A 20307-nucleotide genomic window follows, 5' to 3' on the forward strand; every position below is an offset into this window, starting at 1 on the left:
GAAAAACTAAGTTAATACTATTAACACAATGTGAGGGGAGTAAGGGAATTGGAGAGATGTTAACAGGTGCAAACTTGCAACTAGAAGATGAGTAAGTTCTGGAGATTTAGTGCACAGAATAGTAGTTATAGTCGCCTATACTTCAAAGCTGCTAAGAGAGGAGATCCTGAATGTCCTCATCATAAAAAAGAAATGATAATTATGTGACATGACTGAGGTGTTAGGTAATGTTTCAGTGGTAATTATACATATATATATATGGGTCATATATGCTGTAATATATGTATCAAATCAACACTTGTATACTTTAAGCTTACACAATGTTATATGTCAATTATATCTCAATAAAAAACCCAATGTGATGAGTTTAATCTCATTTAATAGAAAAACTCATTTTTTTTGTTCTCTCACTGCAATAACATCCTTTCCCCAGTAAATTAATTTCAACAAACAGGTGCTCTCAAATACTAGATGTATATCTTATTTTTCAAACTGAAAGGTGACTGATAAACTTTTATCTCAATATCTCAATGCAGAAGTTCAGTGAACTGAACCAAAACTCAAGAAATGATCCCAACATTTCTACTTTGGTCAAATGAACGAATAGTGATGTCACCAACTTTAACAGAAATACAGAGCTGTGGGTTTTGAGTTCAGTTTTTGTTGAGTTTGAGGTCTCTAAAGAGATATTGAATGATATTAAACATTAGACCCGAAGTTATTTTAGATTCAAAAAAGGGCAAAATAAAAGAATTTCTATAACATTAGTATGAGCATTAAAAGAGGCTTGCTGGTTTTCTATTTGTTTGTTTGTTTTTTAATTAAGATTTTCGGGAGCTAGAATTACAACAAATGCAGTCCTTTCCATGTTTTTGGCTCTTAATATTAAGTCCTACCTTTAATCTATAACTTACCTGAAGGCAATGAGCCCTTCTGATGTGATGCATGCTGCAACTGTAGAATATGAAAGCAGTCATTTAAGCAGTTCATAGTTGCCATGGAAGTAGCTTTGAGCATTAAGAGATCCTGGTCCAAGGAACTAAGATGGCCAGAAGCAGGAAGGCATTCTATTCGTCTAATTAAGTCTCTTTGTTGTCCTTCAGCATGAGACATCATCTGAGGAAAACAACAATTCTGTGTGTAACCATTCATGATTTTTGTATATACATACAGTTGCCATTTTAACCACCATCCTCAGCTTTTGAGCCACTTTTAGGATATATTAGGCTTAGAAATCTGTGTTAAGTTTGTTTGGCTAGTCTCAATTAATGAGTACTTAACAGTACTTAACAACCGAGTAAAAGATGGTGAACTTTAGCGGCTGCACTCTTTTTTGGAAGCAACAAAGCTCAGAAACCTTGATAAACCTTTTATTAACAGCATAAATTTATACATTGTCAAAAGAACATGCCAGATTATCTTTAAGAGTACTATTAAATATTTCATTCTAAAGTAAAATTAATTCCCAGTGTGGGCTCTCAACTACTTTCTTCTCAGCACCTCTGGTCAGGCTCAGTTTGAACCTACGTTAAGAACCCAACGGTTTACTTATTTCCACTTTCCTAATCTTTCTGGTCCCATTAGCCTGATTCTGGAGCAAGTACTACATACAAGCTTTTCAGGTTAAAAGAGTTTAATACACTCTGCTTTCCTTAGGAGCTGAGGAAAGGAAAGGGTGAGTAAGCTCCTTTGACTAAATCAAAACCAGGAGAGAATAATGGGCCTATCTAAATTCCTCCTTAGGCAAACTATGGGAGATAGTAACATATATATATTCAACCTATATAGTTTTAACACTAAAGATCAATGAGTTCAGAAAACAGTGCCTGTTCTTTCAATATCCTGCTAAAAATTCACCTCAAGGAGTTTCAAAGCAGTTTAATTATTTCCAGACTCTATCACCAGGCTCCCTAACCAGGAGGCATGATGACCCAACCTTATCTTCCTTATACATTCCTTCCCTTTGGTGTAAAGCTGTTAAATCAATGAACTGTACACACCCTAATTGAAACTTCTGATGCACCAGATGTACTTTTCATTTACATCTCCTATTTTTCCAGAAGTTAGAACACTGTTTCAAGGTTTCTTAAAGATCTGCTCTCAGGCTATAGTCCTCAGATAGGCCCAAATAAAATTATTTCTAGTATTTTCACAAATTCAGGTTCTTTTTGTTGACAGAGCCCATCAACTTTTCCAAACAGAGCCAACGGAATAACAATGATAAGCAACCCAATTTTTAAAGATGAAAACTGAATTACTTCAAATTATGAGAAGGTTCTCAGATTGCCCATCTTCTGCACACTATTTTAATTCACACGGAAACTCTACAGTGGAGAGATTCTTTTGGCCTTCAGAGGCTCTGCTCCAGATAATTTTTAACACAGTTCATCATAGGGCTAGTGAAAGAGATGTAAAATGATCCTACCAAGCAAATCAAGTGTGTCATACATGAAATAGCCCCTGAAAACATTTGTCATAGTATTGGATCAAACATTCACCCCTACCAGAGAAAAAGTTTTTAAATGAAAAGTGTAAGTATGAAAGTATACACTATATACACACATTTACACATACAGAAATATGTATACTTCGTGTGTGTGCAAATGTTTTTGTATATAAATTTTGAGACTAACCTCCAATAATCCAATTTTATGAATAAGTACAATCACTTTGGAAAACAGTTTGACAATATCTACTAGAGTTAACTTTACAGAGCTAAATAAACATAATCCAAGATCGAACAAATATACTTTTAGATATGTAACAAAAGATATGTGTATACACATGTTCATCAACTCAAATGTCCATCAACATTAGAATGGATAAATAAAATCAAGGTACATTCACACAATAAATACTATAAAACAAAGAAAACAAACTGCTACACTCAACATCATAAGTAAATCTCAAACGAATAATGTTGATTGAAAAGCAGCCATAACCAAAGGAATACATACTATGATTCCAGTAGAAATTTCAAAAATAGTCAAAATAATTCTATGGTAATAGAAGTCAAGATAGCGGGGAAGGGTATAGTGATGAAGAGACATGATAGGGTCTTCTAAGGTGCTGGATATATTTAGTTTCTGATCCAGGATGTAATTACATGGAAATTGACATCAAGATGAGGTACACTTATAATTTATGTACTCTCTATCTTATAAGCCAACAAAAGTTTATAAAGAAAAAATCATAAGTAGGATATCACAACATAAATAATGAGCTATTGCGACTTAACATTTAAGAGGGAAAAAAAGTGCTTCTTTATGCTGATGGCCTCGAAAAACTACCTGCTGGTGCTGATGTGAAGAGGCTTAAGAAAGTGATATTTTTGGCTAGAAAAAAATTAACTTTAAAATATAATTATAGCATAAATGTTAAATTTTGGTAATGGCTCTTTCCAAAGAAAACAAATGAGTTGATCATATATTTACAAAGAAATAGAAACTGATTTGTGAAGCTATTTTAGTAACTCTTCCTAACACCGTAAAACCAATTCCTCAAGAAAGAGAAAACTTTAGGAAAGTTGAACACTTCTTAATCTGTGTTTTGTAGCTAGTTATGATAATTATGGTGATTGTAGTACATCACTTAGGAAGCATCTATAGTTTGTCTGAAAACCAGATTAGAATCATCACTTGTATTTTATCACTTGTATTTTGTCTGTCCCCCTTACAAGCCTGGTCATTTTAGTGATTCCTAGGGCACAGAATAGCACCAGCACAAAGCATGCACTGAATAATGGAGTGATTTCATAAACTGTACTAAAAATAAACAACAAATACTAAAATAGGTCATTTTAATTAGATAAAGTTTTAGTAATAAATTCAGGTTCAAGCACAATATGACTATTCTCAATAGTCAGATGCTTTTGCCAACTGTTACTTAATCTATAGCGGGACTTACCCATGGACTTTGATTGAAATGTTCCTTTCAAACTCACTCTGAGTTATATCCTTGCGTTACAACCTCCTGATTAGAGGGTGAGAAGTTTCAGGCCCCACCCATGTCTAAGAGCGGAGCTGGAGGTTGAATTACTCACGAATGGCCAGTGATTTACTCAATCATGGCTACGTAATGAAGTCTTCATAAAATCCTAAAGGAAGAGATTCAGAGAGCTTCTTGTTGATGAATACTCATAGGTACTAGGAAGGTGTATGACCGGAGAGGGCATGAAAGCTCCATGCCCCTTACCCATATATTGCCCTAAGCAACTTTTCCAGCTGGCTGTCCTGAGTTACATTCTTTTATAATACACTGGTAACATCGTCAGTAAACTGTTTTCTTGATTTCTATGAGTTGTACTAGCAAATGATTGTACCTGAAGGAGTAGTAGAAACCTCAGATTTATTGCTGGTTAATCAGAGGCAAAGGTGACAACCTGGACTTGTAACTGGTATCTGAAGTGGGGGCAGTCTTGTGGGATCAGACACTATCAGGTAGATAGTGTCAGAATTGAATTAAATTGTAGGATACCCAGAGAATTAGAGAATTGCTCGGTGTGGGGAAAACCTACATACATTTGGTAACCAGAGTACAGAAGTGTAGAGTGTTGTAGTAGAGGAGAAACAACAGGACTGTTTTTCCTTTACACAACGACTACTAGAAACTATAGATATTCAGACTTAGGAGTTTGTGGGAAACAGTTTCTCAAAGTTAAACAAAATGAGCCTGTCACTTCAAGAAAAACTGACAGTATTTGTTAACCAATTATGAAATCTGAGCTTTAAAAATTTGGAAAACCTATATCTGTCACTATAAGTTTGACAGCTTCCCAATACTAAATGCCTTTTCTGATGAGATCAGTGGGGATATTAATGAAAGTGAAATTTGATATTATATAATAAAATAAATCAACATTTGCAAGACCTCATAACTCTGTGAACTAAGGTTTTCCAAATTACTGATACATAGTGTTAGAAAATGATGCATAGGTTAGGATCCATTCAAAGTGCAAGACAGACCAATGAATTTTCATGTAACAGAACATAAGTTCACTGATTTATATTAGATTCCATACTATATCTAACATTTAAGAAACTACCACTGTCAAGTTATCATGCAGAACCAAAGAAAAATAGCCACAATAATCTTAAAAGGCTACTAAAATATTCCTCTAATTTCCAACCACATATCTGTGTGAGGCCATTACAGAATTTTCTAGAAGCTCAATCAAATCTAACACAGCAAACAAAAACCTAGACTATTTGGAACCTAACAACTTCATCCTTTGTTAAATAGGATTGTTTGGTTCTCAATATGAAAGAGAAAGAGGAAAATGGTAAGATAAGGCAACATCAAAAATTTAACTATTTTATTTTTATGTATATTGCAATTTATACATAGTTTTTTAAAGAAGTGTCAATTGCTTGGCCATATAGTCTTTCTACTAAGCTTAATAACCCTTTAACTATAAATTTTATATCAAAGGAGCCTGTGTTTTATTTGAGAAATAAAAGATACAGATTTATAAAAACTGAGAGTGTACCTATTACATAGTTGACAGACTTGAGGAAACTTAAGACTACATATATATAATCAGGGAATTTTTACCACTTAATATCACTTATATGTGGGACATAAACCTAAAAGCAACTAATGAACAGGACAAACAAACAGACTCATGGACATTGACAAGGGACTAGTGGTTACCAGACGGTAGGGGGTGGGGCAGGAGAGCAGAGGTAGACGGGGTAAAGGGGATCAAATATAGTGGGGTAAGGGGAGGGTGAAATGGGTAAAGGGAATCAAATATATGGTAGCTGAAGGAAACTGGACTTTGGGTGGTAATTACACAATAAAATATATAGATGTCAAATTATAATGTATGCCTGAAAATTATATAATTGTATTAACCAATGTTAGCCCAATAAAAAAAATTATATCACCACATTAGATGGAAAACATTGAGGGCCCCCGAAAGTGCAAACAGAATTTAAAATTTTTTTGTGACAAAATCAAGCAGGTAAGATTATTTTGTGCATTTTAACTTGACTTTAATTCATACTTACTTCTCTGACTTCCACAAGATGGTCTGGAGGTAAATGAGCTCTTTTGTTCACTGATTGTAGTTTGGAATGTCCAACATTAAAAAAAGAAATGGCATTTTGACTTGGTCTCCTTTGGGAAATAGGAGAATTACCACTAGATGCAAGTGAGAAGCTCCGTGATTTCAGAGGAGGATTATTCTATTAGACAAACAAAGAAAATCATTCTTTTTAAAATAATTTAGGCTAACTCTCAACCTATCATACACTTGAAGCTTACATATGAACAGTTTTAAAAATTAAATTAACCTCGGAAGTGACTACAAGAATGTTTCTGAAAATGATAAAATTTAAGACACAAAGTTTACGCATTTCAGACATCTCATAGTAAACTGGTGATTTATTTAGAAACTTAATTCCAGGTGTGCTGTCAAGAATATTTTTTCACATTTTATAAATCTTAGGATAAGAAATTTCTAATTTCAGATATTTGAACACCATGACTGAAGCAAAAACTGTACTCAGCAATATTCAATATGATAAATTTTCTAAATGGAACATGCAAGTAACTCCAAAATGAACTAGTGCTTTCTGATCTTTGCCAATGATTATAATCTTGCAGTATGGGTAAAGCTTTTGTGTTGAGTTTCCTGAAGACTATGCAAGAGGCCTAAATCACAAACCACTTTTTAAAACTTACTTATTGGGAAAAACACTAAGAAAAAAAAAATTTTAAGTCAAACTATCACCTAAGCATGGAATCCTTTAACTATGCTGTCCAGGTATTAGTTTTTAGATGTCTCTAACCTTAGATTTCAAATATTGAGACCGTCCTTTTCACCTTAAAAAATAAAACTCCAAAGAAGAGATACAAACGACCATTAAGCACATGAAAAGATGCTCGACATTATTAGTCATTAGGGAAATAAAATCAAAACCACAGTGACATTCCATTTCACCCCCACTAGGATGGCTATAACATAAAAAAAAAAGTGGGGAGGGGACAATAACAAGCACTGGTGAGGATGTGGAAAAACTGAAACCTTTATGCCTTGCTGGTGGGAATGTAAAATGGTTCAGCTGCTTTGGAAAACTTTTGGCAGTTCCTCAAAAAATTAAACAGGGAACTACCATATGACTCAGAAATTCCACTCCTAAATATATACCCTGGAGGCTTTTTGGCACCAGAAACTGGTGCTCCTATGGAGAATCTCATGCCTGAAGATCTGAGGTGGAGCTGAGGCAGTGATACAGATGGGGAACAGTTGCAAATACAAATGAAGCTTTGTTCACTTGCCCAACGCTCACCTCCAGCTATGCGGCCTGGTTCCTAAAAAGCCAAGGTACCAGTCCATGGCCTGGGGGTTGTACCGGTCCATGGCCTGGGGGTTGAGAACCCCTGCCCTAGAGAACTGAAACCACGTGTTCACATGGAAACTTAAACACAAATATTCACTGCAGTATTATTCGGAATAGCCACAAAATGGATACCCAAATGTCTATCAACTGATGAACAGATAAACAAAATGTGGCATACCCATACAATGGAATATTGTTCACCTATAAAAATGAGTAAAATATATGTAACAACATGGGTGAACCTTGAAAACATTACGCTAAGTGCAAGAAATCAGACACACAAAAAAATCACATACTGCATGATTTCATTTATATGAAATGCCCAGAATAGACAAATCCATAGAAACAAAAAATACATTAGTGTTTGCCAGGGGCTTGGAAGGGGGAGAATAGGGAGTGACTGCTAATGGATATGGGTTTTTTTGGAGAGTGATGCAAATATTCTGGAATTAGATGGTTGCAATGGTTGCACAATCCTGCGAATATACTAAAAAATTTCAGAATTTTATACTTAAAAGGGTTAATTTTATGGTATGTAAATAGTATCTCAATTTAAAAACATAAAAATTTAATTGTTTCATTTTTGTGCATTAATATAGTTTATGAATCCACATACCTTTCCAATAGCTTCAGTGTGATGTTGTGTACATATCTGAAGTCGGCTAACCCAATGCTGTCGCTCTTTAGTATCAGTGGCTGATAAAAAGAATCTAAAAGTTATTCACATTTATATTTATTTTTGGAATACAATTGTCTATGGCATGAAAAGTAAATCATTGAAAACCAGGGATTGGTCTTACTCTCCGTAGAGCAAATGTCCCTGACTGCAGACAAGTAGGAAAGAGGCCCAAGCATCAATCTTTTTAGGTAACACAGTAGCTGGATGTGGATAATTCAGAAGGAGGACAAATTAATTACGTGTAGCTAGATGGGGATATGAGACTTGACATGTCTTAAGTTTCTCATAAAAATATGTTCGTAAAAAAATAACCTTTATTAAGCATTTAACATGTACTTAATACTTTCAGATCTTAAGCAGCATGCTCAGCTAAAATTACCATTATACGTTATATGTATTAATTAGATTAAAAAAACACAACATCTACACAAATTAAATTTACCTAAACAAAAGTTATATTTTATTTTAATGAACATTTTAATAAATTCCAATTATGTATATTAGCTCCTGAAAACCACAGAGCATATGCAAATCAAATCAAGAAAAAGGGTAAACTACAAATCCATGACAGACATAAAAAATATCACTTAAAGAAGCCAATGTTTTTAGATTTCTCAGTAATCGGGGTTTTATCTCCACAAATATTTTGGAGGGATCAGTCTTAGACTTGTTCACTGTCCACTAGAAAAAAAGTTATTCATTAAAACAGATTTCATAAACTCTTAAAGGAATTCCAAGATTCAGAATATTGTGTCTACATCATCAAATGACAGTAGTTTCAATTTCCAAAACCCAAATGAAAGCAGGGACGTACACTGATTTCTCAAGGGAAAAAGGACATCACACTATTAATTCTCATATCACAATCATACCTCTGAGTTTATACTGTTCCCCACTGGCAGCATTTACAGTGAAGGTGTGAGAGTCTTCATCACTGGGTGATATTACGGCTCCTGCAAGCTGCAAAGTGCCTCTAGGTTTTTGATTTCTAGATTGTTCATTCACAAAGTATTCCAATAATCCAGCTTCATTGTTTAAAACAAAAAACCTGTAATAATTTTAAAAAGGTAACAATTTTTCAACATTTCCTATAGTCAAACGAGAGCAACCAAAGTTCAATCACTTAAACACTCTGGAGTTTGTGCCATTAAAAAATTAAAATTCAAAAGTATTTCAAGAAGTACTTGGGAACACCAGGTTGAATTTCCTAGCAGTAAAGTTTAATAAAAAATTGAATAAGTTTAATAAAAGATATTAAACCTCCAGCTGAAGGAGAGACATTTAATAGGAAAGAGGCATACCAGACAATACAAAAAGGAAACAAAGATATAGTATCCTTTCAGAGCAATATTTCTCTCCACAATTCATTACAGGGAAGGTAAATTTCCCAAGGACATATATAGTGAGAATTTTTATTTAAAATTCACTGCAAACAAATCAAAACAGGAGCTCTGAGGTTAACTAAATGCCACGTAAGAAATGAATCTAATTTAAGATCTAATCAGTGAAATAATAATGAGAATAATGTCAGGGTAGAAAGATTTTGTGAGTATATCATTAAATAGGTCACAACTAAAGATCGCTTATCCTGTTTAAAAATGAAAAAGCTGCAACTGGAGATGAAGAAACTTAAGAAACGTGAAACTAAATGATGAAATACTGATGCACTTTGGAAAAAAATCTGATATTCTGATTTCATTCTAGATTAACTACTTTAGGAAATATATTAATTCAGATTCTGATTTAAGTAGTGCAATAGCTCTTTTCTTTAAAAAATATTAAAAGTTTCAATGTCAAAAAATTAATGTTTGGGTTTGAAGCATTTTGGCATTCTACTTGTAGTGTGTTCTACAACACTAGACAATTTGATCCAGTTCGAGGTCCTAGAAGATATTAACTATCTCAAGTAATGTGGCAACCATATCAACCATATCAACCAGAGAGAGACTGGAATCAGACTTTTATTCAGGGAAAGAAAAAAAACAAAGAAAAGGAAGCAAAGTAGTTAAAAGTGCCTGAAAAGGGAGATGGAAAAGCAAAGGACTATTGTTTCTCTTGTTCATCTTTTAGCATGCTTCTGGTTTTTTTAAAATTATGTTCACGTATTTTTATTTAAAAATATAAATGTTTTAATATTCTTGTTTTAAAATTTCCATATCATTAATTACTACAGGAGTTAAACATGTTTTCATGTGTTTTACTGACCACCTGTTGTTCTACTTACAGTGAACTGCCCACCAAGTTTTCCCCTTTTTTAATAGGGTTATCTTTATTTTCCCAAAGATTTGAAGGGATTATTTGAATTAACACAAGATGGTCACTGATGCTTAAATTCCTAGAATATATGACCTCTCCTTGGTAAAATGCACATATAAATCTGCTATGGTCTGAGTGTGTCCTCCAATTCATATGATGAAGTTAATCCTTCAGTTAATGGTATTAAGAGATAGGGCTTTGGGGAGTGATTAGGTCATGAGCGCAGAACTCTCCCAAGAGAGATCCCTGGCCCCTTTTCTGCCATGTGAAAATACAACAAGATGTCTACTATAGGAAGAGATCCCTTACCAGACTATGCTGGCACCCTGATCTTGGACTTCCAACCTCTAGAACTGTGAGAAATAAATTTGTTGTTTATAAGCTACCCAGTCTGTGGTATTTTGTTATAGCAGTCAGAATGGACAAAGACATGAAAGCAAACTCTTCAATATATTAAAAAACCATTGAGTTGCACAATTTAAGTGGGCATATTGGATGAGATGGTATGTGCATTTTATCTTAATAAAACTAACAAAAAAAAAAGAAAGGAAGGAAAGAAATTTCCTCTCACTGTTTTAGGAAATTAAGTATAATTTATTTCAAATAGGCAGAGAAAAATGACTGCTCTCTTCTCTTAAAAAGTCAATTCAAAGAAAATTTAGAGTACAATATGTTTGGAAATCTCAAGTTTGCTGTGAACACATATTTATTATCCCAAAAGCATTACCACAAATTTACAACGTGAGAAGCACTCACCTAGAAAAACAGAAAGCAATACTGAGGAGGGACTGGTACAATGATAGCAATGAGCCAATAACTGTACAGGTTGGTAACTACAGTTAATACTGAATTGCATATTTGAAAGTTGCTAAGACAGCAGATCTTAAAAGTTCTCATCAAAAGAAAAAAATTTTTGTAACTATGTATGGTGACAGACATTAACTAGACTTACTGTGGTGATCATTTCCCAAACCAAGCATAACTCAAGAGATGTTGCAAGTTCAGTTCCAGACCACCACAATAAAACAAATATTGCAATAAAGCAAGTCACATGAATTTTTTTGGTTTCCCAGTGCATATAAAAGTTATGTTTACACTATACTATAGTCTATTAAGTGTGCAATAGCATTATGTCTAAAAAAACAATGTACATACCTTGATTAAAAAATACGTTATTGCTAAAAAATACTAACCATCATTTAGGCCTTCAGCGAGTCATATTCTTTTTGCTGGTGGAGAGTTTTGCCTCGATGTTAATGGTTGCTGGCTGATAAGGGTGATGGTTGCTGAAGGCTAGGATAGCTGTGCAATTTCTATATATATACATATTTTTTTTTCTGGCAATTTTTAAAAATAAGAATGAAGAGTCAACTCCTCCTTTCGCAATTTCTCTATAGGATGCGATAGCATTTTACTCACAGTAGAACTTCTTTCAAAATTGTAGTCAATCGTCTCAAACTCATTCAGACACTACTTTATCAACTAAGTTTATTTAATATTCTTAATCATTTGTTATAATTTCAACAGTCTCCACAGCATTTTTACCAAGAGTATATATTTCATCTCAAGAAACCACTTTCTTTCCTCATCCAGAAGAAGCAACTTCTCATTCATTAAAGCAATTCGATCATATCTTCAAGCTCTTCTAATTCTACTTCTCCTACTATTTTCAACAAATTTGCAGTTTCTTCCTCCACTTAAGTCTAGAACCCCTCAAAGTCATCCATGAGAGTTGTAATCAACTTCTTCAAATTTTCATTAATGTTGACATCTTGATCTCTTCTCACAAATCACAATTATTCTTAATGGTATCTAGAATGATAAATCCTTTCTAGAAGGTATTCAACTGACTTTGCCCAGACTCATCAAAGGGATCACTATCTACGGCAGATATAACTTTGCAAAATGTATTTCTGAAATAAGAATTGAAAGTTGAAATTATTCCTTGATCCACATACTGCGGAATGGATGTTGTATTAGCAGGCGTGAAAAAACATTTATCTTGTACATCTCCATTAGAGCTATTGAGTGACCAAGTACCTTGTCAATGAGCAGTAATACTTTGAAAGGAATCTTTTTTTCTGAGCAGTAGGTCTCAAGAGTGGGCTTAAAATATTCGGTAAACCATGTTGTTAACAGATGTGCTGTCATCTCGGCATAGGCAGAGTAGATTTAGCATAATTCTTAAGGGCCCTAGGATTTGCAGAATGGTGAATGAGCACTGGCTTCAACTTAAGTCACCAGCTTTATTAGTATCTAACAAGAGAGTCAGCCTGTCCTTTGAAGGTTTGAAGCCATGCACTGACTTCTCCTCTCTAGCTATGAAAGTCCTAGATGGCATCTTCTTCCAACAGAAGGATGTTTGGTCTATACTGAAAATTGTTTAGTGTAGCCACCTTCATTAATTATCTTAGCAAGATCTTCTGGAAAACTTGCTGCAGCTTTTACATTAGCACTTGCTGTTTCACCTTTCATTTTGATGTTACAAAGACAGCTTTTTTCTTTAAGCTTCATGAACCAACTTCTGCTAGCTTCAGACTTTTCTTCTGCAGCTTCTTCACCTCTCTCAGCTTTCATAGAATTGGAGAGAGTTAGGACCTTGTTCTGGATTAGGCTTTGGCTTAAGAGAATGTTGTGGCTGGCTTGCTCTTCTACCCAGACCACTAAAACTTTCTCCATATCAGCAATAAGGCTGTTTTGCTTTCTCATCATTCATGTGTTTAGAGGAGCACTTTTAATTTCCTTCAAGAACTTTTCCTTTGCATTCACAACTTAGTAACTCTGGCGTACAAAGCATAGCTTTCAACCTATCTTGGCTGTTGACATACCTTCCTCACCAAACTTAATCATTTCTAGCTTTTGATTTAAAGTGAAAGACATGCAACTCTTCGTTTCAATTGAACATTTAGAGGCCGCTGTAGATTAATTAGCATAATTTCAATATTAGGAATGGAATAGGGAGGCCCAAGGAAGGGGAAAGAGATGAGGGAACGGCCAGTTGGTGGAGCAGTCAGGACACACACAACATTTACAGATTAGTTTCGCCAGCTTATATGGGTGCTGTTTGTGGTGCTCCAAAACAACTGCAACAGTAAAACCATCAAAGATCACTGATCACTAATAATCATAACAAATATGATAATGACAAAGTGTGAAATATTGCAAGAATTATGAGAATTGTGAGAAATGTGACAGAGACAAAAAGTGAGCAATGCTGTTGGAAAAATGGCACTGATATATTTGCTCTGAACAGAGCTGCCATAAATCTTCAATCTGTAAAACCACCATAATTATTTGCAAAGTGCAATAAAGCAGAGCACAATAAAATGAGGTATGCCTGTATATAAAATAGCAAATCATTATGTTGTCTACCTGAAACTAATGTTATATGTCAATTGTACCTCAATAAAAAAATAAGCCAATAACTGATTATCTTTCTAAGATGATGCTATAGACCCACTAGCAATAACAGAGCACTTTGGGCTATCTTTTATTATACATGAATTAACCCAAATATTTTTCCTTCATCCCTTCTATGGAGAGATATTTTATAAGGGGATAAAAAGACAATCTACCTAGGAAATTTAACAAAGCTATTTTGCCCAGAAGAGTACTAGAATCTTGATCAAGGCATTTTTAGCAAGTTAGCCTAACCAATAAGCTAAGAAAACATAGAAACAAAGGCTAAGTGTGACAGAGAAACCTAACATACAGATTTTTACAAATCTTCACGTGCAGAAAATTTACCTAAGTTGTTAAAAGAAAATGCTGTTAAGATTGGCAATTAAATAATTGCTCATTTTTTTTGCAATTTCAAAATAATAGACTGCCAGTTTGGGGAAATGACTAAACTTTGGAATAGCCCACAACTAAAGTATCATCAAATACAACTTTAATTAAAAAAAAAAAATACTCTGAATTCGAAGAAATCTTATAATGACAAAAATAAACTTTTGTGAAGATTTTAGGAAAAAAGGTAACCATGTGTTTTGTTCTGGCCATTCAAGGGCTTTAATGTTCAGTGACTACAGATTTCTAAGCCAAATGGGAAGTGATCTCACCTTCAGGAATTAGAGCTGAAAGTATAAAAAGGTGGGCTCAGGAGAGGATCTTGCTGAGGTATACTTTCCTAGGGGACTACATCCTAGAGCAAGTAGTTATTTATAGAGTATGCCCATGCTAGATTTCTCCAAGCTGCTCTAAGTCAAGTTCTAAGTTGCTCTAAGTTGCCCTTAGTCAAAATACAAACGGATTGCAGGGAAACTGTACTGAATATGACACAGGTACGTGCTTTTGTTACTTAAGCTTCACCTGTAGCATGTGGACAAATGTGGCAAGGCATGCCAAAGAAAATGAACACTAAGCCTAGGGTCCTTTAACATGGTCTTAACCTTTCTGTTCCCCTTTGATCAATCAATCTACATGTTTCATGCTCAGGTCCCAGTACGCCTCTGCGGTACCACTAAACATCCAGTCAGGTTGACAGAAAATGGAAGGTCGAAGTTTTTCTAAAGTGGGTCTACAACAGTTGACAAGCGGAGTTCTCTCTCTGATGGGGCAAGATGGTAATAGGTTGTGTTCTCAGTAGCAAACAGGACAAGTTGTCATTATCCCCACTCTCTCTGGAGCTATGAAAAGTGGCCTCTAACACAACTGGAGGAATTACACTGGCAGAAGCGATGTCCCTCTTTATCCTATCATGTTCACTTTGATCTGCTAGCTAACTCCCCAGGCAACCGGTGGCCAATGAATCTTTTTGATAGGCTCACTCATACGATGATAAAAACACCTGCATTCTTCCCATGTTCTCGAGTTGTCACCTGGAATGCCTAAACTTTACATGCTTTGGTATGTTTTGGAGCTTTCTCACTCTATTCTACTTCTAAGACTTTCTCAATACTATTCAATAATAATATATGAATGAAAGTTGTTGAATGTTGGGGGAAAAACTTAACCTAGTCTCCTTTTAAGAAAGAGAACAAAGACTAGTGCTAAGAGCAAAGTGACATTCAATTTTTTAAATTTAATGTTCTGTATGTCATTTGAATGTGTAAGCCTTTAAAATATTACCAAAAAACTGAAGTGGAAAAATACAAAATAAAAAGGCTCCCTTGACTTAGCTTTCTTCTTAAAATAAAAGATGGGAACCCTGGAGAGCTGTCCTTTCCACTTCAATAAGAATGATTCCCTTATAATTTTTCATATCCAGCTCTGACCTTTCATATGAACTCCAACTTCCTGCATATCACTCCTATTTGGATATCCTAATATTATTTCAAACTAAACATGGCCTAAACTGCCTTCTCTTTTAAACGATCATATTTTCATCAGTGCTTCCACTATTCTTCAAAATGTCTACAAATCGTTCTTTTATATAGTATATCCTATTTTCTAGGTTGTTTAAGGTGAGAAGGCAAATTCAGCAAATTCTGAATAAAAGCAGAAGTTTCCAAGTGACAAATGAATTAGAAGCAAAATGATTTCATGTGTAAACATAGACTTTGGAGTCAGAACTATTTGGATTCAAATTCTAGTATTATCATTTTTAAAAAGTTTAAAATCCATAATGAGATACCACTTCATACTCATTAGGATGGCTATCATAAAAAAACCAAAATAGGAAATAAAAACTATTGGTAAGGATATGGAGAAATTGGAATTCTTCTGCATTGCTAGTGAAAATGTAAAATGGTACAGTGGGTACAGAAAATGGCATGGAGATTCCTCAAAAAGTTAAACTAGAATTAGCATATGATCCAGCAATTCCACTTCTGAGTACATACGCAAAAAAAGTCAAAACTGGGACTTAAATATTTGTACAGCAATATTCATAGCAGCATTATTCACAATAGTCAAAAGGTAAAAGCAACCCAAATGTCCACTGACAGATAAATGGGTAAATAAAGTGTGGTATGTACATATGATGGAATATTATTGAGCCTTAAAAAGGAAGGAACACCTGACACATGCTACAACATGGATGAACCTTGAAAATATTACGCTAAGTGAAAAAAACTAGTCACAAAAGAACAAATATTGTATGAGTCCACTTATGTGAGGTACCTAAAGTAGTCAAAGTCATAGACACAGAAAACAAAATAGTGGTTGCCAAGGACTGGGGGTGGGTTATGAAATGGGGAGTGGTTATTTAATAGGTACAGGAGTTTCAGTTCGAGAAGATGCAAAGAGTTCTGGAGATAGGCGGTGGTAATGGTTGCACAATAATGTGAATGTATTTAACGCCACTGAAGTGTATATTTATAAATAGTTAAAATGGTAAGTTTTACGTTATGTATATTTTATCATAATAAAAAAGTAAAAGTTTAATGCCCCTGCTCCACAACTGCCAATTCTACAACATATTTAAGAGAGCTGGCTTTGTTTCTTACTGACTGCCATGTGTGACCTTGAGCTGGTTATTTAAACCCAGAAAAGTTTTGAGAATCCCATACAAAGCAGGCACCTGAAACAAATCTACTTGCTGCCACCAAACCTAAGAGCCTAACCACTGCAAGTATTTTAATAAGCCCAAATCAGATAAACAAGTGATTCTAATCCTAAGATAACAGTAACTTCTGAGGCATTTGGAGGCTGCCATTTAGAAAGATGTCAACTCCTCCCACCACCTAAAAAAGAGAAGAAAGTCATCAGACTTCTAGAAAATATGATAAATTTTTTCCTAATAGGTTTCTCAGCCATGTTTATACTGAAGTAATATCAGAATATAAAATTATCATTCCCACTTCTGTCTCTTAGGAGAGTGATGTGACATAGAATAATCAAACTTACCTGTATTGCCAGCCAGTGACTAGGTTGGTGTACTTCATTAAGTAGCCATAGACATTTTCCATGTGATCACTGTTTCAAAAAGATCAGAAAGCACCAAAGTCAGTGAAATTTCCAAGAAATATCAGGAAGTTAACTGTTTTAAAAATAGCTGTAGCTGTAGACACATATATTCTACAAATGCCTCATATCTTCTTCAGAAGTAAAATTTATAGGTTAACAAATAAAGGTATTTAATCCCTCAAATTTCATATTCATGGGACTTTATTTTATCAGATTTCTTCAAAACAAGTGGAATGCCCTATAAATTATATTTCAAATATAAAATCATTATGTAAATATAAAATTACATAAATATAAAACAAATATATTGTAAATATAATTATAAATAAAAACATTTTATAACAATTTAGTGCTAAAGAAATAAAATTTAGTTTCGTGGTCCTGGAATAAACTAAAAAAGGTCTCTATATCAAATAGTATATTTTGGTAGGACACATAAGAGGCCAATTAGTTTAGTGCTAAAGAAATAAAATTTAGTTTCGTGGAACCCTCCTCATTTTGGTAGGACACATAAGAGGCCAATTTGTTCTGTCTCTGATTCCTTGGGCTCCCAAAATGAAGATTCTGTTTTTGATGAGACTGTGACACCTCACTCCCACTCCCCCTCCCTAGACAGGCACAAGGCAAAGTGCTTACTACAAATCTCGCCATTAAAAAGTTCTTTTTAAAAAAAATTTATATGCATTAATTGGAGCCAAACTGACAATCTATGCCAGGGAACAAGCTCTCACCACTGGAAGTGATTTTATTTCGGATCTGTATCATTATAAACTTTACTACATTTCAGTTTTTTCACTTCTTGCCCTTTTTCTTTCATTATCATAGGTACGTTCTATTACAGCGGTTCATAGAAAATGATATCTCTCGCTGATATTTCTTTTCTAATATTTTAAGCTTCCTTATTCTTATGAAAAAATATTAAAGCTAGATCTACGCTGACATACCTTTTTGATATATGGGATTCATTTTGTTTTAATTTGTAAATTACATTAAAAATTCCTTTAAACTCATCTACTCTACTAAAGTTTTAACTTTAGACTATGAAATGCAATAAATATTAAACATTTATTTTCTCTACTGTTCCAGAATCACAAAGCATATTTGGTAAAATTTCAGGTAACCAGCATCCAGGAAATTGAACATGTCGGGCAATCAGCAACCTTTAAAACATGGACATCAAAGGCAAAAGCAAGGGAGAGCTGACACAAGCAATAGAGCAAAGTCCAAAAAAGATTTAGATTGATAAATGAAAAGGGCTTAAGTTACAGATACTCTCTCAAGCAAACAAAATAACCAAATGGACTGTTAAGATTCTAACAGCTCTTATGGAAGAGCAAGTAGAGGGATGCCTCAGGAATAAACTCAATGTTGGGTGCCTTTCTGATCTCATTTCTTCAAAGTGCTTGAAAATAAAGATCAAAGCTAAAAATAAAGAATTGATCCCATGAGTATGGTTTTTTTTCTATATTTTTCTTCCATTCTAAGGCTAGCAAGCAACACTCTTTATTAATAAGTGAAACTGCTCAAGTCCTTTTGGTTTCACAAAGTCATTAATCTCAAAAAGACAAAGATTGTCAACTTCTAAAATGCCAACCTGAAGTTCTGATAATTATATATCTATTCTGTCAGGTAAAACTGACAACACCAGTTGAATTCTCATTTCAACATTTTCTAAAGCCCATATCTAAAGAAAAGCCCATATCTAAAGAAAAGGATTTTTCTCTAGAAAAAATCCAGCCCCTTGGGTTTTTGCTAGAGTCCCTCTACTTCCAGGTCACAGCAAAGCTACTTCTTCCAGTTCCACTGGTACTGAAAAAGCAGAGAGATACTTTTGTTGTCTGGCTCCCACATCTTCCACAGACTTCAGGCTTAACGGTTCTTTACTCTGCCCAAATGTGATTTCCCAAAGAGTTTCTCCTACTATGTTTCAAATATTTAACACACAGCCCAGATTCTCCAAACTGTTCTTGTTCCCAAAACTTACTCCTTCACTTATATGTGGAATCTTAAAAACAAACCAAACCAAAACAAACACAACTCACAGATACAGAGATGAGATTGGTGGTGGTTGTCAAAGGCCAGAAGTATTGAGGGTTGGGGGTGAAAGTGGTCACAATATACAAATTTCCAGTTATAAAATAAATAAGTCCTAGGACGTAATATACAGCATGGTGACTATAGTTAACAATAATGTATTATATATTTGAAAGTTGCTGAGAGTAGATCTTAAAAGTTCTCATCACAAGAAAAAAAAATATGTGGTGATAGATGTTGACTAGGCTTATTATAGTGATCATTTTGCAATATATACAAATATCGAATCCTTATGTTGTATAACTGAAACTAATATTGTTATATGTCAATTATATCTCAATTTTTAAAAAATGTATGCTTTGTGAATTCTGTCCTGTAGCTCCAGAACCTGAATATTTGTTTATTTATTTGTTTATGCTCTATATCAATCCACGAAGGGTCTAAGGTATCATATAACCCAAATTAAATATTTCCTCAAAATGCTAAGATATTCCATAATTCACTATTTTCAGTTTTCCCCTAAATCTCTACACCAAGCCTCATTACATTAGTGTGTAATAAAAACATTACAACTCAATTACATTTTAATTTCTCTGGTTCTAGGACTATACATAGTCTTCAAATGCATATGTGAACTGTAGGAAGAATGTTTCTTAAATCCTCAAAGTATACTATTTACAACTGAGAAAAACAAAATTTTCATTTTGAAGCAAGAAAAATGCCTCATCTCCTTTACCTTTGTTCAGTCTCTCATATTTCTAAAGGAATTCCTTATTTTGGTCATATCTAAGTTACTAACATCCATTATTCAATAGCTATCAATGAATTTTTTAAGAGTACAATTTCAGTAGCATCATTCAGTAAATAAAATCATTCATATTTCACAGTAATGTTTTATGTTCAATCTTTTAATGTTATTAGTATTTTGTTGATGCTTATATCTAAAAACAGTTAACTTTCTCACAAAAATTATAAGTGGGATGCTGACATGGTTTATTTGATAGTCGCATAAAGCCAGTTTCAAAAGAACTAGAAATTCGAACATGCAATTATAAAACTGCTGGCCTGTTTTTACTATGTAAAACAAATAACTCAGGTTACAAAGAACCAACTTAAGAACATCCTATTTCTTGGAACAGCTGG

The 20307-nt window shown here is 34.1% G+C and overlaps 1 protein-coding gene across 1 annotated transcript in view; it reads right to left on the reverse strand.

Moving 5' to 3' along the window:
• Positions 1-20307, reverse strand: part of OSBPL11 (oxysterol binding protein like 11) — a 76228-nt gene that overhangs the window by 35032 nt on the left and 20889 nt on the right. Inside the window, exons 2-6 of the mRNA XM_006906132.3 lie at positions 17071-17139; positions 8898-9073; positions 7963-8042; positions 6012-6188; positions 915-1116 (exon numbers count right to left, since the gene is read on the reverse strand). Coding sequence (XP_006906194.1) covers positions 915-1116; positions 6012-6188; positions 7963-8042; positions 8898-9073; positions 17071-17139 — 704 coding nt within the window. The remainder of the gene's footprint in view (positions 1-914; positions 1117-6011; positions 6189-7962; positions 8043-8897; positions 9074-17070; positions 17140-20307) is intronic.

This window comes from Pteropus alecto, unplaced genomic scaffold, assembly GCF_000325575.1.
Source record: "Pteropus alecto unplaced genomic scaffold, ASM32557v1 scaffold311, whole genome shotgun sequence".
Lineage (NCBI taxonomy): Eukaryota > Metazoa > Chordata > Mammalia > Chiroptera > Pteropodidae > Pteropus > Pteropus alecto.